The 24,348-nt window shown below is 43.2% G+C and overlaps 1 protein-coding gene across 1 annotated transcript; it reads left to right on the forward strand.

Annotated features, from left to right (window-relative positions):
- Nucleotides 1-368: 368 nt before the first annotated feature.
- LOC120046101 (nucleoside diphosphate kinase A-like) lies at nucleotides 369-22,798 on the forward strand. The gene is made up of 5 exons (XM_038991052.1): nucleotides 369-489; nucleotides 11,862-11,991; nucleotides 16,363-16,464; nucleotides 19,651-19,763; nucleotides 22,423-22,798. Exons 1-5 carry the CDS (start codon nucleotides 374-376, stop codon nucleotides 22,535-22,537), a joined length of 576 nt encoding a protein of 191 aa, XP_038846980.1. The 5' UTR covers nucleotides 369-373; the 3' UTR covers nucleotides 22,538-22,798.
- The last annotated feature ends 1,550 nt before the right edge of the window (nucleotides 22,799-24,348 follow it).

The following is a 24,348-nucleotide window of genomic DNA, read 5'->3' on the forward strand; positions in this document are numbered from 1 at the left end:
GTTATTCAGCATTTTTCCATCTTGTCTCAACCTTGTGGTTTGCCCAGTCGACACCCTAGATTAACAACAGTTTTTCTGCAGTCACGCTATGTTTTGTGATTAACATGTCCTATTTCTATAAGGCATACATTTTTGTTAAAAAGAGAACAAAACCATCCTTCACAGTAGCATGCCACAGTTGTCACCATTTTTAGACTGCGCACCTAAAAGTAGGCTACTTGTTTCAATAATGTTCATATAATCTCAATACACCCCATACCCATTAGGTTGTTACGACCCACACAAAGAGGGAGATAGTACAACACGGATAAACAAATATTTATTCGTTATAACTAATGTATTTCGTTGAACCAGTATGGCAGTCCCCGCCTCCATGTATAAAAGCAAGAAACACTCGTACAATCTGCCTTGGATAACTGAAAGCACAGCATTAGCGGAAGTAACCCGTATAGCTCACTGTCCGTCGCTAAGAGAGGCTCAGTCATCAAGGTATAGTAAAACTATTTCATAGTCTATATGTTACCTCTTGCGACCAGTGTAAGAAATTGTATTAGATATTGGTAACTTGTTTTAACAACTTCTCAACATTACCTATAAGTTGACACAACATACACACCCCCTCTTTCTCTTGGACATATGCTGGACACATAGGACATATACACGGCACCCACAATTCCCCTCCCCCATGACAATCACACAGACACACCCAACCCATGGTTGGACCTCAGGACAAAGAACTCTCAGGAACCAATGGAACGTGGACACCAGGCCTGATCAGGACTACCCAAGACCCAGATCGACCAATCGGAAGGCCGGACTCGCAGATCTACCTACTTTGCTTGTTGTCTATATAGTACTGTACATTTCTGGAAACTGGTCTCTTTCCGGACGATTCACTAGGAGTCAGACTGAAAGAGCCTTGCTGCAAGATTTTACTAAGATATCTTTACATGTAATTAAACGGCCTTATTATAAAATTATCCACCTCGTCCTATTGTCTCCTCTTGTTCTCCTGTCAACAGTAAACGTTTTACTAACAAACTTGGTAGCAGAGGATGGTTAAAACATATTTGTATTCGGCCCAATAGAAAATCCATCGGACAGGAGACGAGAGGGAGAAATTTATCCAGAGGAGAGGTGACCTTTGAGGGAGAATCGCGATTCAACCCACACAGGAAACTGATCAAAGAGCTCGAAACTAAAGAGGTGAGCAGATGCCCGTTTAACCAAAATCTGTATATTGTATTATAGCCAATATCTAAATTCAATGATCAGGACTACTGTGGTGAGTGTGAATTGTTGCTAAATTTATGTGGAATTGTTTAGAATTTAAGGCATTGTGTACAGATATCTAAGTATTAATAGGTCAAAGACTTATTCACATAGTCTGGCACTACGCGGTATGCTGATCGAGTAGGTGTACAGTGAAGAATAAGCTTTATAACGATTCACATAGTCGGGCCATATTTGACAGTCGATCAGGTAGGGGTTACCGTGAAGAATCCATAATTAAAAGATGGGATCCAAATAGCCGGGCAGTAGTTAGATTTGGCAAATCAGCTAGGTGTTACCGTGAAGACCCATAAAAAATAAAAAAATAAAAAATATATATAACGATTCACACAGTCGGGCCATATTTGACAGTCGATCAGATAGGGGTACCGTGAAGAATCCATACGTTTTCAAATAGTCGTGCAGTAGCTATACTTAGCTAGGTGTTACGTGAGAAATCTAATGTGTTTTCAAATAGTCGTGCAGTAGCTATACTTAGCTAGGTGTTACGTGAGAAATCTAATGTGAATTCAAATAGTCGTGCAGTAGCTATACTTAGCTAGGTGTTACGTGAGAAATCTAATGTGATATTGCATGTGTAAGTTGTGTTGTAATTGTATGTGTAAGTTGTGTTGTCGCAATGTGGGGGATTGAACGTTCCACGAGACCAATTGCTACTAACTAGCCATATGCTAGTTGAGGCTGTGATAAAGTGACCGCCGTGTCGATGTGTATATATTGCTGTGAAGCAACTATTTTCTGCTGATGAGTTGACCGGATTTTTCCCTCTCCTGCTGTTGATAAATCTCTAAGGGTTAGAATCAATTTGAAAATTATTATAGAAGCGCGTGAATTACTAGTATATTGTCCCCAAAGGAAATTTCTGAAATGTTTTGGCAAAGTATTTAATTAATCGGAAAAAGTTCAAATTAATCGGAAAAGTTAATAGAAATAATATCTTTCGAATTATATATCTTATAATTGCCATTCCAATTATATCAGGAGCGCCTGAATTACTAGTATATTGTCCCCAAAGGAAACTTCTGAAATATTTTGCCAAAGTATTTAATTAATTAAATAAGCGAAAAGCAATAATATTTTTATTATAAGTACCTAAAACTGTCATTCCAATTATAACAGGAGCGCGTGAATATATTCGTATATTGTTTCAAAAAGATATAGCTGAATTATTGTTGGAAAACGAAAATAATTCATCGAATACACGGCAATAAAATTCTTTGTCCACGCGAGTCGGACACGAGACTGGGGGAGGTTAGAGGAAGAAAATACATCGCTGCTTTCGATCAGTGACGGGCTAAAGTATACAAAGATAATAATAGACCCAGACATAGCTTAACGACAAAATGACCACGACTATCGTCCCCAAACACAAATTCAACGAATATTTAGATCAGAGAATGAAAGACAGAGCAGGCGGGAAATTACACTACAAATCCGTTAAAAGAATTTGGGAAGAAGTGAGGCTGAGATGGACTCAAGCAGGTTTCCTTAGTGGAGTCGCCCCATCAAAAGGGCAACTCCTCACTATGGAGAAAGAATTGGAGGAAGCAGTGAAGCAAGGGATAGAATGTGAAGTTGATAAGAATAAGAGTCACTTATTTAAAAAAGAAGGGACAAAGCAAAGGGAAAAGGCAGAGGCTGAGATGAAAATAGGATTGTGGGCGATTGAAGAGATCAGAAGGGCACTCCCATACCGAAAACCTGATACGATGGGAGTGGTCACTGGAGCACCAACTGACACCAAAGAGGGCAGGCCCAACAATAATGACGCCCCACCTACCACCACAGCAGCCCCATCGGCCCCAACCCATCTCAGGGGCACTGTGGGGTTAATGGCAATTCCCCAGGCTCAGTTCAACTCCCATGTGCATCACCACATTACCCAATACAATAAGGATAAGGGAGGGGCTGAAACACAAATCCAGTCCCTACAGGTACAACTTTTGAAACTACAATTGAAAGAGGCCCAGAAAGGAGAGAAACCCAAGAAACAGATGGTGGCTGAAGACCAACAAGAAATCTCACAAATCATTGAAAAAACTGTTTCCCGAATGATACAGCAACAACAACTACCCATCTTCACCCAGCAGGGACCACCTATACACCCACCCCAGGAGCAGCCATTCCAACTGCCGTATGCCTACCCGTTTCAGCCATACCCTTCGTCGGAACCACCACTACAACCCTACTACCCACTACCACAATCAAACTATTCACCCACATGGGGACAGCCCCAGAGGTACTCTGGATCTTATGGAAGCTGTCATAATTGTAAACAAGCTGGGCATATGGTGCGACAGTGTCCACACCCAATAACCCCGGCCCAAAGCCAGTTTCTGGCCAAAAGGGGACGAGGATACGCCCCTAGACCAAGGGGGAGTCAGGCCAATGATGTATCAACCACGTGCGGCCCTTCAACCCGCATACAATCACCCCAATCCAGACCCGAATCAGCAATCACCTCCCCCTTTTCAGGGCATGGCTGACGAATATGCCCCATGGCCCTGAAGCTGCTCACCACTAACCTACACTCATCATTGACCTGGACTACTGAAGCATCAAAGGCTTTTGCACTCTTGAAAACAGATCTCTCAGTGGCAGCAGCATTGACATCACCTGACTACAAAAACAAATTCCATCTGGATGTTTCTGAAAAGGAAGGATTCACATCATCCATCCTTTTTCAGAAACAAGAGGGGGAGAGAAGAGTGTTGATGTATCACTCCTCCAAATTGGACCACATCGAAGTAGGACAAACCACATGTTCCAGGTATGTAGCTGCAGTGGCAAAAGCTATTGGAAAAACAGCCCACATGATAATGTGCCATCCATTGGAAATCCACACCCACCATGGGGTTGCAGCATATCTGATGAGCAAAGAATTCACGTTCAGCGCTGAAAGGAAAACGAAAATCCAGAATAAATGCACACAATCACACATCACATTTGTCAACACTGACAAAAACATGGCAGACGCACTCAATGCTGAAGGTATACCCCACTCCTGTGCAGAAAGAGCTGCACAGGAACTGAAACGGAGACCTGACCTGGGGAACGAACCACTCACCAACACACACAGATATGGGGAAAGACAATGTGACAAATGGAAAAAGGTACCTGTTAGTTATGGTAGACAGGTTCTCTAAATGGGTTGAGGCAATACCAACAGCAGGGGAGGATGCAAAATAGGTCATTAAGTGGCTGCAAACCGAACTCATGTGTATTGTTTAATGACAAACGCTCCATGTACCAATAGGGTCGGATGTGTAAATGTCAACTGATTGTTGTTTAATGATGGGGTTAGTGTACAGGCCACAATCTCATAAGTCTCGTGGAACGCGCCAATCAAATGTATGTGCAGGTTTGAAGTTGATTTGGGTTGAAGTCCTGCCCCTGGCGTTGCTGGCCATGATAGCCTCTCCAGGTGCAGGCACCCATCTCTCTCCTCATGAGACAATGGCTGGAGGAGTCATGCTTGGTCCACCAAGGAAGGGAGGTCATATGCCCGCCCTTGATGTACAACAAATTGTAATGTTTGATAATTGACGGAACTTTCTGCAGCTCTCTCCACACAGATTCATAAGGTCCAACGGGGAAGCAGAAGGGAGATCTGGCACACGGAAGGTAAAAATTGGTGACTGGGTGGGGTTAATGTCCACAAGAGAAAGTGGCTAGAACCCAGGTGGACTGGACAGTACGAAGTGAGGGAGGTTACTTCACACTCAGTCCAGGTCAAAGGTAAATCAGGCGCACCTTGGCACCACCTCACACATTGCACTCCAGCCCCAATCCCTTCTAGAACACTGACAGAAGTTAGAGCTGATTTAAACAGCTTAAATTCGATTCCAAATGAAGACATTTCTGACTCAGGTGATGCGGAATCAAACTCCGCCTCCCCTGATAAAGGAACCTCGCCCAGTTAGAGGGATATTTCTCCCTCCCTGGGCAAGGCTAGGGATATCTGGCCCCTTATTTGTGATATTCCTACTGACATTTGGGGTGTCCCTGGGCACTTTCACATGGTTAATAGAATAACTATAACCGGATCCCCATGGATGTATGTCACGGACACTCTAGTCTAACTAGGTAATAATAGATTAAAAAATTAAAAAAATTAAAAATTTAGAAAACAATAGTTAAAATAAGAAACTAATATGGCTCAAATTGAGAAGGTTGAATAAGAGTGGGTGGAGAGCTATGCAGAGAATGGACAGAAGATGGCAGTATTGCAGCACCCAAATGGTCTCCCAGCCGACTGGTTGAATGCTGGTGACATAATTTTGTTTTTTGGAGTAAACATTAAGGTTAAGGGTTTCCGTGTACCCAGAGATAAGATATCTTAAAAGAATACACTCATATGGGAATAGGAGTTTTACTTTCTGAGTTTTATTTAGGCAAGGGACTTTGAGAAGATAAAGGGTTCTTTTGGTATGTTTAGATATGGAACACGAATGTAGGTGTAACATTTTGACCTGTTTTCTGTTTCCATTGCATTTTCCGGCGACTTGATCACTCGCGGGGAAATGTGGTGAGAATAATGAGATTGTGTCATTTGGGATACTAGTTTTGAGGTAAATTGATTATAATAGAGTTTATAACTCTTGACCATAAGGTAAGCATTTGTATTGGCCATTAGAAGATAGAGATAGGTTAATTAAGGTTATGTTAGGACTTTAAAGGTTGACACTATAAGACCTGTGGTTATTTTTAAATCCATGCAGATAAAGTCAAAACAGTGAGACACTTAGTTAATATTGTAAAGGAACACACAGTTGTTATTGACTATTATTACAAAAAGGCAGACAGATGGGTCTACCCCGCACTGTTCAGACCTTGAAGGTTTGAGAGCAGAGTGGGGAGGGTGGACCAGGAAATGAGCAAGGTAGGCTGTGAAATAAGATAGGAGAAAGGGGTTAACATATATAAGCAGCACAGATACATTTCAAAGTAGATAAGTCACTTGACAGAGAATTAGAAAAGAATAGATATGAATGTACGCCAAAGGGAGAATTGGATATGCGGGGAATAAAAGGGACGTTCCTAGAATATGATGTACTAAGTTATTATTTAGAGTAGGTAAGGTTGATACCTGGCCAGAGCCAGGTATCAAACGAAGGAGGGTACATTGTGGACTAGGAAAGGATGGGGCCTATTGGATAATAAACTTATTTAAAATTAAACATTTATAGCTAAAAAAATAAATAAATAAATAGGCATAGAAGTTAAATATATAATCAGAAAGAACAAATGAGGAACTGTTTGCTAACCAAACCTGTATGTCCAAGAGTTTATACATTGCAGGTGAATTAAGGGAGAAGGTGAATCACTCGACCTGGGGGCATATCGCACTTGGAGGGTGAGACACACTGACACTGCCGAATGATCACAGAGTTAAGGAGAAGAACTGTTGCTAATAGAGCTCGGGGATCAACTCCTTAATGAAGAATTCCCTGCCCCCGACCTTTCCTCACTGTGTTCGTTCATAGAAGTGAAAGTGTTGCTTGATCTCTGGCTGATGATGTGTTCTCTGGGAGAGGGTGGGGTTTTACAGGACTGCTTGTAGTCCTGAGCTGCCTGATCAGGATACGATGGGGATGATACCATCGCAGTGCTGCCAGAACCACCACCAGTTCCAACGGACCAGGGTTCAGCCGGCCTCCTCCACCACTTCAAGACCAAGTCCCACGCCATCACCTAAGCTCTCCAATCTGGTACAGATAATAAATATAAAAGACATCTCAGATAGTGAACATTTGGGGACTGAAACTGGTTATGAGGAAAGGGAGAATATGTGGTTGGCCTACAAAACACTTAATAGAAAAGACTGTGTCGTATGTGGACATGCCAGACCTATTCTGGCTGCTCACCCATTTGTCCTAAGTAATGGGGAAGGTTGGATGTGCATATTGGAAAAGTTCGAGCCAAATTCAACCCTGTGTAAAACTCTGAGTTTTGTGTTCCCAGTGGTCCCTCCCCAGAAGGTACCGTGGGGAGTTAAGGCATATGGGGGATATAACAGCTGTATCCCTGGCACAGGTAGCGGTATAGACTATGGAGGGCTCCCTGCTACTACCTGCATCACTAATACCACTAGGAACTAGAGGTGTTGCTGATGTATGGTGGATGTGTGGACCTGCCAGGCGGGTGACCCCATTTTTGAAAGGAAATTGTCGTTGCTCATGTGTTTTGGCCAGTCTGATACCACCGTTGCCTATTATTATAGCTAATCAACTTCTGGGAGTTACACAGGACACAGAGGCTTGGGACCAACCCAGGAGACGGCAGAAACGTGACGCTCCTTGGTCCGAGGGTACAGATAACATGCACACCAACCTGTTGGGGGTCCCAATAGGGGTCCCCCACGAATTCCAGACATTAACCAGGAATGATGGCCTGTGGCATCTGATGCCCATCATTGGCCCAGCTATTGTTGATGTTAAACAAAAGGTCTGGATCAATTATAAACACACCCACACAGGACTTACTGGGATGGCTGAACAATTGGATGCTGCCTCACAAACCAGTAGACACAATAGACTAACACTGGACATAAGTCTGGCCAACCAGGGAGGTGTATGTAAAAAGATTGTAGAACAGTGTTGCACGTTTGTTCCTAACAATACTAGTCCGGATGGGAGCATTTCAAAAGCTCTGAGTGGGTTGGCAAGGTTATCTGTGGAGATGAAGGGTCTTGCAGGTGTGGAGGAGAGTGGACTGTTCCCCTGGCTGGGTGGTTGTTTTGGTAAGTACACTGCAATGATGATTACTGGATTTCTGACACTAGTTGTGGTTTTTCATTTCTGTGTTGCCTGTATCATACCTTGTTTGAAGAAGTTTGTTACAGATGTGTAAGGAGCCTCTAGTATGATGCCGTTGCTTGATGCTCCAGTTGGAGAGGCTGATACGAAAACGAGCTTCCGCAGGAGAGTGGGCTGACAGAGGAGGACCCTTGGTTTGCTGTAGTTGATGTTGAATGAATAAAAAGTGATGTTTGTCCTCCCTGTTGTGAAGGTTTGAAGTTCCCGGGTGGCGACGAGCCCACCTGGTACAGGTTGCATAGAGGGATGGACCTGAGGGTTTAACATATTCTCGTTTTTTGGTTTACTAATGTGTGGTTGGCCACTCCAGGGGTAGTTATTGGAGTGGTCTCCTTTTTGGTCCTTGCTCATTTACGACTCAACTTACATTGATGCTATTGGTCTCCCTAGGGGGTGCCAGATGAATATAAACTGGCGGACCAAGTGACAGCTGGGTTTGAATCATCATTTTGTTGGTGGTGTACAGTTAATAAAAATGTGGACAGAATTAACTACATTCATTTTAATGTCCAGAAACTGGGCAATTGGACTCAACAAGGCTTCGAGGCGGTCCATGGACAATTGGCAGCTACGTCCCTGATGGCATTTCAAAATAGAATCGCGGTTGATATGTTATTGGCTGAACGGGGGGGGGTCTGTGCAATGTTTGGTGAACAGTGTTGTACTTTCATTCCCAATAACACAGCTACGGATGGGAGTCTAACTGTAGCATTGGAGGGACTTCGTACCCTTAATGGTAAGATGAAACAGCATTCTGGAGTGGACACTACTATGTGGGACTCATGGATGGATGCTTTTGGTAAATATAAGACGCTGGTTTCCTCCATCCTAGTATCAATTTCTGTTTTTGCGGCCATTCTTGTACTTTGTGGATGCTGTTGCATTCCATGTGCGCGCACGCTTGGTAGCTGTGTTATAACTGCCGCCATAGACCCTAATCAGGAAAGGGCCCAAATGTTCCCATTGCTTGATGATGGGGAAGCTGGACCTGTCTATCTATTTGAGGACTAAGATACTTTTATGTCACGTCTCTTGTGAGACGTGAAGAGAGGGAATCAAAAATTTGTCTTCTGACAAATTTTATCCCATAGCTTTGTCTTTTTATACTTTTATGTCACGTCTCTTGTGAGACGTGAAGAGAGGGAATCAAAAATTTGTCTTCTGACAAATTTTATCCCATAGCTTTGTCTTTTTATACTTTTATGTCACGTCTCTTGTGAGACGTGAAGAGAGGGAATTAAAAATTTGTCTTCTGACAAATTTTATCCTTTAGTTTTGTCTTTTATATACTTTTATGTCACGTCTCTTGTGAGACGTGAAGAGGGGGATTTGTAAGAAATTGTATTAGATATTGGTAACTTGTTTTAACAACTTCTCAACATTACCTATAAGTTGACACAACATACACACCCCCTCTTTCTCTTGGACATATGCTGGACACATAGGACATATACACGGCACCCACAATTCCCCTCCCCCATGACAATCACACAGACACACCCAACCCATGGTTGGACCTCAGGACAAAGAACTCTCAGGAACCAATGGAACGTGGACACCAGGCCTGATCAGGACTACCCAAGACCCAGATCGACCAATCGGAAGGCCGGACTCGCAGATCTACCTACTTTGCTTGTTGTCTATATAGTACTGTACATTTCTGGAAACTGGTCTCTTTCCGGACGATTCACTAGGAGTCAGACTGAAAGAGCCTTGCTGCAAGATTTTACTAAGATATCTTTACATGTAATTAAACGGCCTTATTATAAAATTATCCACCTCGTCCTATTGTCTCCTCTTGTTCTCCTGTCAACAGTAAACGTTTTACTAACACCAGTTTAACTTAAAAATAAATGCCATATCTTCAACTGGTATATTTCAGACCTAATTAGTTTCTATTCAGTGTATATCATCGTTTAATATCGCGGTAAACATGTCGTAGGCTAGTTGTAGCTCTTATAGACACCCTTTACCCTCTCGAATGGCGATATGTCATCTAGCGGGAATAATTTGGTGAATGATTTTCCACATAGTTTTACCTGGAGACGCACATGGGTGCCATTCGGGATATTATCCTACCGAATATATGGATACATTGATGTTTTTATGACATTGTATTTGTTCAATGTTGTAAGACAATGTGTTGGAACGAATCAGGTTGTATTGATGCTTTGATTTATTAGGATCTCATTAGCCGACGCCATAGTCTTACTGGGACCTGACACATAACTACAAATACATTAGTCAAAAGACTCTTGCGCTCATTTGAACGAGTTACAACTTCCATTTGTAGGATTTTGCAAACATGTTACATTGTGTTGTGTTATACAAGTGTTTAACATTAATTGAGCTCTAATACCGATTACAGTAGTGTATATTGAGGTCATAGAGCGAGTGCGCAGAAAGTAGCATACTTGCTCTTCCTGGTTCATGGCACCACGTTGGGCGTTAGCGATGGTGGGACGAGGTGAGGGATAGCATATTCTGGCACTCCAGTTCACTCACTTGTATAGGCTTGCACTGTAAAGGTGAGGGAGTGAATTTGACAGTAATTTACAGGCAGCTCAGTGGCAAGTAAGTTACTGTATTTCATATTGCATTACATCTACCCTAATCTAAAAACAGTAACAAAGCAAATACTGTGCAATGGCACACTATACAATACCTAAGAAATAACTATTTAACTATTGTTTAAAAAATAAATAAAGCTAGTTGTAATTAATTAATGGATAAAGGAAGGAAATTCATTGAGGGGAAGAGTTTATGTTTCACAGCATTTTACTTTAATTACTTAGCATCCAACCTGCTTGCACCAATCCTAAGTAATGTGTTTACACATTACATCATATCATACATCTCTGCTGTTTCATTACAATATCAATTAATATTTGGTGTACACTACTGTATTCTGTGGGGTGGAATTACATTACCATTTGAAATTCAGCAATTCTTTCCCCACCCACAACATTTTCCCAAAATGCACCATCGTTTACAGTATGATGCAGTAAAATGTTTCACAGTGTTTTTATGTTGATAAAACCCCAAATGACTGTATAAATTTGTTTGTTTATTGTCATTTACACCGTATAGGTGCAGTGAAATGTGTTGTTTTACAAGGTCAGTCATAGTACTACAGCACCACTGGAGCAAATTAGGGTTCAGTGCCTTGCTGAAGGGCACATCAATGTTTTTTTCCCATTACAGTGTGGCTACTTCTTGGCGTAGCCAGTAGGTAACTATTTAAACGCAAAGAGGATTATGTGCATACTGAGCGGCACACTTCTGGTCATGCGCAAACTTGATTTTGATGCAGGTGATTATGGAAGATTACCTTCTGGCAGCGAGTCAAAGACCTTACAGAGTATGACAGTTGTCAGACTTCAAATGCAAAGTTAGAGGTGTTACCTTGCAATGGGAGTCCGGTGTGCACAGTGTCTGTGTCTCTATTCATGAGATTGTCCCGTGATGGGGTCCAGTGCCTCGGCACCGCGACTCAAAACCCAATGTGCCAAATGCACGTAAGTAACGTTGTCTGCACTGATATTCAGTGGAATTTGCTTGTTTATTTACTCTCTTCTCTCTGTCTCTTTCTCTCTCTCTCTCTCTCTCTCTCTCTCCTCTACCCCCTCTTTCTCTCTCCTCTACCCCCTCTTTCTCTCTTAACCCCACCCCCCTCTCTCTCTATTCTCTCTCTCCTCATCACTGTGTACCTCTCTCTCTTTCTACTGTAACGTTCTTCTATCCTTATAGCGCCATGTCAAACGAGGAGCGGACTTTCATTGCCGTCAAGCCAGATGGAGTTCAGAGGAGGCTTGTCGGAGAAATCATCAAGAGATTTGAGCTAAAGGGCTTCAAAATGGTGGGGATGAAATTCATCCAGGTACGTTATTCTACTTACTGGAATCTCTTTTCTTTTATTTCAAATGTAAGCCATATAATCCTTTTCACTTTCAGGACATTATTAACCAATAATTAGGACTGAATGGCAGGCCTGTCCATTATGTAAATCAGCTATCTGACAGATATTCTTAAAAAAAAACACTTATCTTGAACCATGACAAAAGTCAACTATAGTTTGTGTGTATGCATTGATACGTAGACTACGTGTGCCTCTAAAAATATATATTTGTAGTGCTGTTCTTTTCTATTGATGTTCTGTATTATGTCATGTTTCATGTTTTGTGTGGACCCCAGGAAGAGTAGCTGCTGCTTTTGCAACAGCTAATGGGGATCCTAATAAAATACCAACTAAGCAAGAACTTGTGCCAATACACAATGATTGGACATACAGTAGAGTACATTAGGGTAAAGTCGGGTACATTTGTACATTAGAGTAACTATAGAAAATATATTCACGTCACCAGATAATTGATTAAAATACACTGTTTTGCAATAAAGGTCTACAGTAGCTTCAACAGCACTCTGTAGGGAAGCACCATGGTGTAGCCGGAGGACAGCTAGCTTCCATCCTCCTCTGGGTACATTGACTTCAATACAAAGCCTAGGAGGCTCATGGTTCTCACCCCCTTCCATAGACTTACACAGTAATTATGACAACTTCCGGAGGATGTCCTCCAACCTATCTGAGCTCTTGAAGCGTGAACTGACATGTTGTTCACCCAATCAAAGGATCAGAGAATTAATCTAGTACTGAAAGCATAAGCTACAGCTAGCTAGCACTGCAGTACATGAAATGTGTTAAGTAGCTCACTCAAAGAGAGAGAAAGAAAATAGTTGAACAGTTTTGAACAAAAATGAAGGAGAAGCGAGAGAGAGATATTTCGTTGTATTTTTCTTTCACTTAACTAGCGAATGCAGCTAGCTAGTTTAGCCTACTCAAACACCTGGCTCAAACAGAGAGGGATGCTATGTTAGCTAGCTGGCTTATGGCTATCCAACACTGGAACTCTTCCAAGGTAAGCTTTTGGTTTAATTCATTTATTGCCACCGGGGCCGCTGGTGTAACTGACTGTATTCATTCCACTGATTCTGTTGAAAAACTTTCTCAAGCGGAAGCAAACATAACGAAACGGGGATCAACCAGTGGAGGCTGTTGAGGGGAGGACGGCTCATAATAATGGCTGGAATGGAGTAAATGAAATGGTATCAAAAACATTGTTTTCACATGGTTGATACCGTTCCATTGACTCCATTCTAGACATTATTATGAGCCGTCAGCAGCCTCCACTTGGATAAACATACCTGAATCTGTCCATTATAAACTCTCTTATTTAAAACTGTTGGACTAATGATTACACCCTAGATCAGCAGGCAAGAGTGTGCAAGGCGGTATTGAATGTGTCATTGTCTGTCACCTTGATTACTCCAATTTCTCTCTACCTGAGTGCACCTACGTTGTAAACTTTCATTCATAGGCTAGGTTGTAGCAACCTCATGGTGGGTATAGGGAACATTTGAGTAACATGTAGTAGCCTGAACCTATCATTGTTACATTGAATATGGTGTATTTAGAATTAAAGCCCTGCTCATAAAAGAAATGGTCGTCCTGCCTCATCTTAAACGACACCAACCACCACTGAGTGCAGTATGGGTACAGTAGGATACAGTAGGGTGCTGTACAGTAGGCTACAGTAGGGTGCTGTATAGTAGGGTACAGTGCATTATGGGTACAGTAGACTACATTAGGGTGCTGTACATTAGGGTACAGTGCAGTATGGGTACAGTATGGCTACAGTAGGCTACATTAGGGTGCTGTACAGTAGGCTACAGTAGGGTGCTGTACAGTAGGATACAGTAGGGTGCTGTACAGTAGGCTACAGCAGGGTGCTGTACAGTAGGGTGCTGTACAGTAGGCTACAGCAGGGTGCTGTACAGTAGGGTGCTGTACAGTAGGCTACAGCAGGGTGCTGTACAGCAGGCTACAGTAGGGTGCTGTACAGTAGGCTACAGTAGGGTAGAGTACAGTAGGCTACGGTAGGGTAGAGTACAGTAGGCTACAGTAGGGTGCTGTACAGTAGGCTACAGCAGGGTGCTGTACAGTAGGGTGCTGTACAGTAGGCTACAGCAGGGTGCTGTACAGTAGGGTGCTGTACAGTAGGCTACAGCAGGGTGCTGTACAGCAGGCTACAGTAGGGTGCTGTACAGTAGGCTACAGTAGGGTAGAGTACAGTAGGCTACGGTAGGGTAGAGTACAGTAGGCTACAGTAGGGTGCTGTACAGTAGGCTACAGTAGGGTGCTGTATAGTAGGGTACAGTGCATTATGGGTACAGTAGACTACATTAGGGTGCTGTACATTAGGGTACAGTGCAGTATGGGTACAGTATGGCTACAGTAGGCTACATTAGGGTGCTGTACAGTAGGCTACAGTAGGGTGCTGTACAGTAGGATACAGTAGGGTGCTGTACAGTAGGCTACAGCAGGGTGCTGTACAGTAGGGTGCTGTACAGTAGGCTACAGCAGGGTGCTGTACAGTAGGGTGCTGTACAGTAGGCTACAGCAGGGTGCTGTACAGCAGGCTACAGTAGGGTGCTGTACAGTAGGCTACAGTAGGGTAGAGTACAGTAGGCTACGGTAGGGTAGAGTACAGTAGCCTACAGTAGGGTAGAGTACAGTAGGCTAGGGTAGAGTAGGGTACAGTAGGCTAGGGTAGAGTAGGGTACAGTAGGGTAGAGTACAGTAGGGTAGAGTAGAGTACAGTAGGGTAGAGTACAGTAGGGTAGAGTAGAGTACAATAGGGTAGAGTACAGTAGGGTAGAGTACAGTAGGGTAGAGTACAGTAGGGTAGAGTACAGTAGGGTACAGTAGGGTAGAGTAGGGTAGAGTAGAGTACAATAGGGTAGAGTACAGTAGGGTAGAGTAGGGGACATAGAGTACAGTAGGGGACATAGAGTACAGTAGGGGACATAGAGTACAGTAGGGGACATAGAGTACAGTAGGGTAGAGTACAGTAGGGGACATAGAGTACAGTAGGCTACAGTAGGGTAGAGTCCAGTAGGGTACAGTAGGGTACAGTAGGCTAGGGTAGAGTAGGGTACAGTAGGGTAGGGTAGAGTACAGTAGGGTAGAGTACAGTAGGGTAGAGTAGAGTACAGTAGAGTAGGGTACAGTAGGGTAGAGTACATTAGGGTACAGTAGGGTAGAGTACATTAGGGTACAGTAGGGTAGGGTAGAGTAGGGTAGAGTACAGTAGGGTAGAGTACAGTAGGGTAGAGTACAGTAGGGTACATTAGGGTAGGGTAGAGTACAGTAGGGTACATTAGGGTACAGTAGGGTAGAGTACAGTACAGAGGATCTTGCTGACTGTTCTAATCCACACGTGTGATTAGCATTGAGTGTTGTCTCCTGATCCTCTGTGTGTTGGTCTGTGGCCAGGAAGGCTGCCTGTGACCCCCGAACCCAGGGATCAGGAGGGCCCACTCATAATAGTCACTCTGTTTACGGTGGGCTATTTCAGGGTTAAGCGCATGCAGTCAACTGGTTCCTAGTTATAAGCTCTGGTGACTTCCTGTGAATGTACAAAATATGAAGAACTCTTTCCATGAGAGACCGACCATGTGACTCCAGGTGAAAGCTTTTATCCCTTATTGATGTTGCTTGTTAAATCCACTTCAATCACTTTAGATGAATGGGAGGAGACACGTTAAAGAAGGATTTTTAAGCCTTGAGACAATTGAGGTATATATTGTGTATGTGTGCCATTCAGAGGGTGAATGGGCAAGACAAAATATTTCAGTGCCTTTGAACAGGGTATGGTAGTAGGTGCCAGGCACACCAGTTTAAGTGTGTCAAGAACTGCATTGCTGCTGGATGATTCATGCGTAACAGTTTTCCATGTGTATCAAGAATGGACCACTACCCAAAGGACATCCAGCCAACTTGACCCAACTGTGGGAAGCATTGGCGTCAACATGGGCCAGCAACCCTGTGGAACGCTTTCAATACCTTGTAGAGTCCATGCCCCGATGAATTGAGGCAGTTTTGAGGGCAAAGGGGGGTGCAACTCAATATTAGGAAGGTGTTCCTAATGTGTTGGACACTCTGTACACTGGAGCTCTCCAGATATTGGCTGTAGCTTTACCAAACCCTTGTTGTATGGAGAGCGTCTGCTAAATCACACAAAAAATGAAATAAATGTTGTCGACATGATTGTTACAGGATCCTTTGCGCCGGTCGATTCTACGACTGATGTTCAACATAGCCCACTGTATTTTGCCGTGATATGCCTTGTGTGTGTCCCTATGGTTACGATGGGTTATTGACGGTTGTGGCTGTTGTGTCTGACTAACCCAGGCCCCAGAGTCTCTGCTGAAGGAGCACTATGCCGACCTGAAGGACAGACCCTTCTTCCCTGGTCTCGTCAGCTACATGACCTCAGGCCCAGTGGTGGCTATGGTAAGACAAACCTTCCTTATTTTGTTCATTGACATGATGTAAGCATCTAGTTTCTCCTACAAGAAGACAGAGAAGCCTACACATTGTAATGCTGTGGTTCCTAATACCTCCTGTAACAGGGAACTGTGGTTCCTAATACCTCCTGTAACAGGGAACTGTGGTTCCTAATACCTCCTGTAACAGGAAACTGTGGTTCCTAATACCTCCTGTAACAGGGAACTGTGGTTCCTAATACCTCCTGTAACAGGGAACTGTGGTTCCTAATACCTCCTGTAACAGGGAACTGTGGTTCCTAATACCTCCTGTAACAGGGAACTGTGGTTCCTAATACCTCCTGTAACAGGGAACTGTGGTTCCTAATACCTCCTGTAACAGGGAACTGTGGTTCCTAATACCTCCTGTAACAGGGAACTGTGGTTCCTAATACCTTCTGTAACAGGGAACTGTGGTTCCTAATACCTCCTGTAACAGGGAACTGTGGTTCCTAATACCTCCTGTAACAGGGAACTGTGGTTCCTAATACCTCCTGTAACAGGGAACTGTGGTTCCTAATACCTCCTGCAACAGGGAACTGTGGTTTCTAATACCTCCTGCAACAGGGAACTGTGGTTTCTAATACCTCCTGCAACAGGGAACTGTGGTTTCTAATACCTCCTGTAACAGGGAACTGTGGTTCCTAATACCTCCTGCAACAGGGAAATGTGGTTTCTAATACCTCCTGTAACAGGGAACTGTGGTTCCTAATACCTCCTGTAACAGGGAACTGTGGTTCCTAATACCTCCTGTAACAGGGAACTGTGGTTTCTAATACCTCCTGTAACAGGGAACTGTGGTTCCTAATACCTCCTTTAACAGGGAACTGTGGTTTCTAATACCTTCTGTAACAGGGAACTGTGGTTCCTAATACCTTCTGTAACAGGGAACTGTGGTTCCTAATACCTCCTGTAACAGGGAACTGTGGTTCCTAATACCTCCTGTAACAGGGAACTGTGGTTTCTAATACCTTCTGTAACAGGGAACTGTGGTTCCTAATACCTTCTGTAACAGGGAACTGTGGTTCCTAATACCTCCTGTAACAGGGAACTGTGGTTCCTAATACCTCCTGTAACAGGGAACTGTGGTTTCTAATACCTTCTGTAACAGGGAACTGTGGTTCCTAATACCTCCTGTAACAGGGAACTGTGGTTCCTAATACCTCCTGTAACAGGGAACTGTGGTTTCTAATACCTTCTGTAACAGGGAACTGCACCATAAAGTTCACCATAAACACATTCGCTATCTGTACCGATGTCAGATCATAACTTTGATCCTCCAGGCGTCAACATATTAACCCTCCTGTTGTGTTTGTTTCATGTTAATTAATTGTGTTCCCAGTCCAAAATGACCTCCCCATTATAGCTGATTATAAATCCATAATAATACATATACAGTATTATCACCTAATTGTGATAGATCTTTTTATCAACTTAATTTCTTATGAACATTACACGTTTTGAACTTCTATTTGCTATTTATGGCCTGTAGGCCTCATTGACCTGAGCTCATACAACTCGTTTTTGAGTTAAAAAAGCATAATGTATGGATTATTTTGACTATAACAAATACTCAGATGAAACATATTGTGCTATTTATCACAGACTACTTTGTGTCAAAGTTTAACAAGGACTCTCTCCTCCTCACCAGTGTCATGATCAAAGACATGATCAAGAGCCTCACATACAGTATATCGTTTGGTCATTGTGCCGCCACAGAATGAATTGTGAGCAAAGCCTCAAAAAAGCTTTTTATACCAGAGCTGTGAGAAAATTTCTATATATTATTGAAACAACGGTGCGATTATTTGTGAGAATGCCAACAGGTGTGGTTCCCCTGGGGGAAAGATTATACTGGGGAAAGGTTCCCCTGGAGGAAAGATTCTACTGGGGAAAGGTTCCCCTGGGGGAAATATTCTACTGGGGAAAGGTTCCCCTGGGGGAAAGATTCTACTGGGGAAAGGTTCCCCTGGGGGAAAGATTCTACTGGGGAAAGGTTCCCCTGGAGGAAAGATTCTACTGGAGAAAGGTTCCCCTGGGGGAAAGATTCTACTGGGGAAAGATTCCCCTGGAGGAAATATTCTACTGGGGAAAGATTATACTGGGGAAAGGTTCCCCTGGAGGAAAGATTCTACTGGAGAAAGGTTCCCCTGGGGGAAAGATTCCCGTGGGGGAAATATTCTACTGGGGAAAGATTCTACTGGGGAAAGGTTCCCCTGGAGGAAAGATTCTACTGGAGAAAGGTTCCCCTGGGGGAAAGATTCCCGTGGGGGAAATATTCTACTGGGGAAAGATTCTACTGGGGAAAGGTTCCCCTGGGGGAAAGATTATACTGGGGAAAGGTTCCCCTGGAGGAAAGATTCTACTGGGGAAAGGTTCCCCTGGGGGAAAGATTCTACTGGGGAAAGATTCCCGTGGAGGAAAGATTCTACTGGGGAAAGGTTCCCCTGGGGGAAAGATTCTACTGGGGAAAGGTTCCCCTGGAGGAAAGATTATACTGGGGAAAGGTTCCCCTGGGGGAAAGATTCTACTGGGGAAAGGTTCCCCTGGAGGAAAGATTCTACTGGGGAAAGGTTCCCCTGGAGGAAAGATTCTACTGGGGAAAGGTTCCCCTGGGGGAAAGATTCTACTGGGGAAAGGTTCCCCTGGAGGAAAGATTATACTGGGGAAAGGTTCCCGTTGGGATTGCCATGGAAGCCAAGAAGGTGTGAGTGTGTGTGTGCTCAAACACACATGCATGTGGGGGTCTGGGAGAGGAAGTGTGTCCATCTGATGAATGTGGCTGAACTCAGTTTTATACACTAATTGTAGTCTCACCCATTCACTTCTAATGACCGGTCATTTTTGACCGGGAACACCACAGGTGAACAAAAGTTAAATAAAACACCCAAAACGTAATGAAAATCATCAACATGTATTTTGTGTGTTCAGATGCCCTGTGTGGACAAAGTCATGGAACGTTATGACAATCAGATTAAATGAACTACATTTTTCAGAGAGAACGTGTAAATCGGTCCAATTCGACCAGAAACACAACAGGAGGGTTAAGATTAGTACTTATATTTTGAAATGTATTTGACCGCTGTGCAAAGAAATGGAAGATCAGAAAGAATACTGGGTTAATAAAGTGTTATCCCTCTGTGTGTGGTGGCAGGTGTGGGAAGGGTTAAATGTGGTGAAGACAGGCAGAGTGATGCTAGGCGAGACCAACCCTGCCGACTCCAAACCCGGCACCATCCGAGGAGACTACTGCATCCAAGTGGGCAGGTGAGAATCAATCGCAGTACGAGACATAACACAATGATCCTATAATGTAACGATTCTATGAAGCCTCAACCTTATGATGGATAATGGGGTTATCATCAGGGCCAGGTCCATACCAGTATCGCGATACTCGTTATATATATATATATACACACACTTTATGGGGTATTTTCACTTTTTATTTAGACAGAGAGAGCGAGGGAGATGCAGAGTGGTGGCTGGGACAGGACCCATTCTTACCCATTCTGAGGGTGTAGTATTTGTGCTGCAGGGCGGTGTAGTATTTGTGCTGCAGGGCGGTGTAGTATTTGTGCTGCAGGGCGGTGTAGTATTTGTCCTGCAGGGCGGTGTAGTATTTGTGCTGCAGGGCGGTGTAGTATTTGTGCTGCAGGGCGGTGTAGTATTTGTGTGTAGTATTTGTGCTGCAGGGCGGTGGCGTTATCCGTGCAGGTTGACGCTTATTGTCATGCGTCTTCTCCTGGAGGCAGAATTGAGCCATTTCTCCTTAAATAGGCCGGCTGCAAGGTCAAAATTGTTTATATTGTAAAAAATGAATGAAAACAAAAATGTGCTTTTTGGTCTTAATTTAAGGTTAGGCATTAGGGTTAGCAGTGTAGTTAAGGTTAGGCATTAGGGTTAGCAGTGTGGTTAAGGTTAGGCATTAGGGTTAGCAGTGTAGTTAAGGTTAGGCATTAGGGTTAGCAGTGTGGTTAAGGTTAGGCATTAGGGTTAGCAGTGTGGTTAAGGTTAGGCATTAGGGTTAGCAGTGTAGTTAAGGTTAGGCATTAGGGTTAGCAGTGTAGTTAAGGTTAGGCATTAGGGTTAGCAGTGTAGTTAAGGTTAGGCATTAGGGTTAGCAGTGTGGTTAAGGTTAGGCATTAGGGTTAGCAGTGTGGTTAAGGTTAGGCATTAGGGTTAGCAGTGTAGTTAAGGTTAGGCATTAGGGTTAGCAGTGTAGTTAAGGTTAGGCATTAGGGTTAGCAGTGTAGTTAAGGTTAGGCATTAGGGTTAGCAGTGTAGTTAAGGTTAGGCATTAGGGTTAGCAGTGTAGTTAAGGTTAGGCATTAGGGTTAGCAGTGTGGTTAAGGTTAGGCATTAGGGTTAGCAGTGTGGTTAAGGTTAGGCATTAGGGTTAGCAGTGTAGTTAAGGTTAGGCATTAGGGTTAGCAGTGTGGTTAAGGTTAGGCATTAGGGTTAGCAGTGTAGTTAAGGTTAGGCATTAGGGTTAGCAGTGTAGTTAAGGTTAGGCATTAGGGTTAGCAGTGTGGGTAAGGTTAGGCATTAGGGTTAGCAGTGTAGTTAAGGTTAGGCATTAGGGTTAGCAGTGTGGTTAAGGTTAGGCATTAGGGTTAGCAGTGTAGTTAAGGTTAGGCATTAGGGTTAGCAGTGTGGTTAAGGTTAGGCATTAGGGTTAGCAGTGTGGTTAAGGTTAGGCATTAGGGTTAGCAGTGTGGTTAAGGTTAGGCATTAGGGTTAGCAGTGTGGTTAAGGTTAGGCATTAGGGTTAGCAGTGTAGTTAAGGTTAGGCATTAGGGTTAGCAGTGTAGTTAAGGTTAGGCATTAGGGTTAGCAGTGTGGTTAAGGTTAGGCATTAGGGTTAGCAGTGTAGTTAAGGTTAGGCATTAGGGTTAGCAGTGTAGTTAAGGTTAGGCATTAGGGTTAGCAGTGTGGTTAAGGTTAGGCATTAGGGTTAGCAGTGTGGTTAAGGTTAGGCATTAGGGTTAGCAGTGTGGTTAAGGTTAGGCATTAGGGTTAGCAGTGTGGTTAAGGTTAGGCATTAGGGTTAGCAGTGTGGTTAAGGTTAGGCATTAGGGTTAGCAGTGTAGTTAAGGTTAGGCATTAGGGTTAGCAGTGTAGTTAAGGTCTGAGGACCCATGCCAAATCTCTTCAGTCTCCTGTGGAGGTAAAGGTGTTGTCGTGCCCTCTTCACGACTGTCTTGGTGTGTTTGGACCATGATAGTTTGTTGGTGATGTGGACACCAAGTAACTTGAAGCTCTCAACCTGCTCCACTACAGCCCTGTCGATGAGAATGGGGGTCCTCCTTTTCCTGTAGTCCACAATCATCTCCTTTGTCTTGATCATGTTGAGGGAGAGGATGTTATCTTGGCACCACCCGGCCAGGTCTCTGACCTCCTCCCTATAGGCTGTCTCATCATTGTCCGTGATCAGGCCTACCACTGTTGTGTCGTCGGCAAACTTGATAATGGTGTTGGAGTCGTGCCTGGCCATGCAGTCATGGGTGAACAGGGAGCGCTGGAGGGGAATGAGCACGGACCCCTGAGGGGCTCCAGTTTTGAGGATCAGTGTGGCTGATGTTGTTACCTACCCTTACCACCTGGGAGCGTCCCGACAGGAAGTCCAGGATCCAGTTGCAGAGGGAGGTGTTTAGTCCAAGGGTCCTTAGCTTAGTGATGAGCTTCAAGGGCACTGATGGTTAGGTTTAAAAATCAGATTTGATGACTTTGTGGCTGTGCCAGCTAGTGACCACTCTCTGCAGCGTTTCCTTCAGAACAAGCTCTCCTGCGTTATCAGCTATCAGACACTATTTACATCGCTTTGACAACTACAGTACTTTCAAACTCTATCCATAGGCCCTAAAGATAAATATCTGTTTCCTTATGTCATTAAACGATAATAATGGTTCTTTCCTTATTGTTTCAGGAACATCATCCATGGCAGTGACTCCGTAGAGAGTGCTAACAAAGAGATCAAGCTGTGGTTCAAACCTGAGGAGCTGTACAGTTACACTAGCTGCTCCAGCAGCTGGCTCTACTGAGGAGCTAAAGGCTACAAGTTGCCCCCAGGCACAGGTCTAGGATCAGTTTACCATCCATAAACCATTAGCATTAGAAGGGGGAATATAAATCTCTTCCTGGCCACTGAGGACCACACCACTTCCTGTTCATCTTCTGTACCCATTTGTAATTGGTCCATCGCTGATTCCATTCATTCCTCTGGACATAGTTGTCATAGTGAATATGTTTTTTATTGTCATTTGTTCAACTTTCCAATAAATAAAAAAAATCACAACCCCTTATTTTTCCTTGTTGCTGATTATAACACACATCATTTTCTATAGATTATATTGTTATTGTACGTTACATCATGAACATAAACTTTTCTTTGAACATAGACAGTTTAGTAGTGCGTCCATGTCTTGTGTGCCTCAGTGCTGTGACCAGATTGACATTTCAAACATTAGCAGGCAGGCCTCGTCACTGCCAACATGAAGAGGGATTAGCCGGCTCCATAATCTCAGATTGGGATTAACTGTAGATCTGCTGCTTTGCTCAGTTGAACTAACGGTCGACCTAATGGTGGAGGAGCGGGTGTGACCTGGGATGACACTAAGGTTGGAAGCATCACGCACACAATCCTCAGGTCTGGCTCTCATCTCCAGGACGTTGCCCACAAGTCCAAACCCCATTTTGTCTGTCTTATCGGCCGGGGACATCTTCTCATCAATGGCCTTCTCGGCGTTCTGTTGAACAGACTCAAACAAGTTGATGCATGTGTCCATTTCTCATGGATTTATAATGACTTGAGGCGAAGCCGTGGTTTAAAAGGTTTTGGAGTGTGTGCTTCATAATGGACAGTGGTGTAAAGTACTTAAGTAAAAATACTTTAAAGTACTACTTAAGTAGTTTTTTGTGGTATCTGTACTTAACTATTTATATTTTCGACAACTTTTATTTCACTACATTCCTAAAGAAAATGATGTACTTTTTACTACATACATTTTCCTTACACGTTTCATTTTGAATGCTTAGCAGGACAGGAAATGAGAACATCCCTGGTCATCCCTACTGCCTCTGATCTGGCACACTCACTAAACACAAATGCTTTGTTTTTAAATTATGTCTGAGTGTTGGAGTGCCCCTGGCTATCCGTAAATAAATAAACTGGTTTGCTTAATATAAGGAATTTTAAGTTATTCATACTTTTACTTTTGATACTTAAGTATATTTTAGCAACTACATTTAGTTTTGATACTTAAGTATATTTAAAAACAAACACTTTGACTTTTACTCAAGTAGTATTTTACTGGGTAACTTTCACTTTTCCTTGAGTCATTTTCTATTAAGGTATCTTTACTTCTACTTAAGAATGAGAATTGAGTACTTTTTCCACCACTGATAATGGAACATCATATTACCTCATACGACTTGTTGACCACAGCTTTTCATGGCGTCTTTAATTTCCTGTGGTGTTTAAACCAAAGGAGGCTGGTGGGAGGAGCTATAGGACAGGCTCATTGTAATAATGGCTGAAATGGAATAGATGGAACAGAGTCAAACGTGATTGTCATGTGTTTAATGTGTTTGATACCGTTCCGTTTATTCCATTACTATAGTTCCTCCCACCAGCCTCCTCTGGTTCAAACAGCATTGAGGTGAAGTAGACTATAGAACTATAGAGAAAAAATTTAAAAAACAGCATTGACAAATATGGTAATTTATAAGTATCATTTTAATCAGCGTAAAAAAATGTTTCTTACAAAAATCGTTAACAGATACCTTTTCACAGCCATGCGGAAACAGTTTGTAATACTTGGAAACAAAAGACACAAAAATAATACAACCAATA

This window comes from Salvelinus namaycush, chromosome 4, assembly GCF_016432855.1.
Source record: "Salvelinus namaycush isolate Seneca chromosome 4, SaNama_1.0, whole genome shotgun sequence".
Taxonomy (NCBI): Eukaryota; Metazoa; Chordata; class Actinopteri; order Salmoniformes; family Salmonidae; genus Salvelinus; species Salvelinus namaycush.

Coding starts and splice junctions, on each gene's coding strand:
- LOC120046101 (XM_038991052.1), top strand. CDS start 374: ATGTATAAAAGCAAGAAACACTCGTACAATCTGCCTTGGATAACTGAA. Junction 11,992..16,362: donor TGGGGATGAAATTCATCCAG/GTACGTTATTCT, acceptor TGACTAACCCAG/GCCCCAGAGTCTCTGCTGAA. Junction 16,465..19,650: donor CAGGCCCAGTGGTGGCTATG/GTAAGACAAACC, acceptor GTGTGGTGGCAG/GTGTGGGAAGGGTTAAATGT.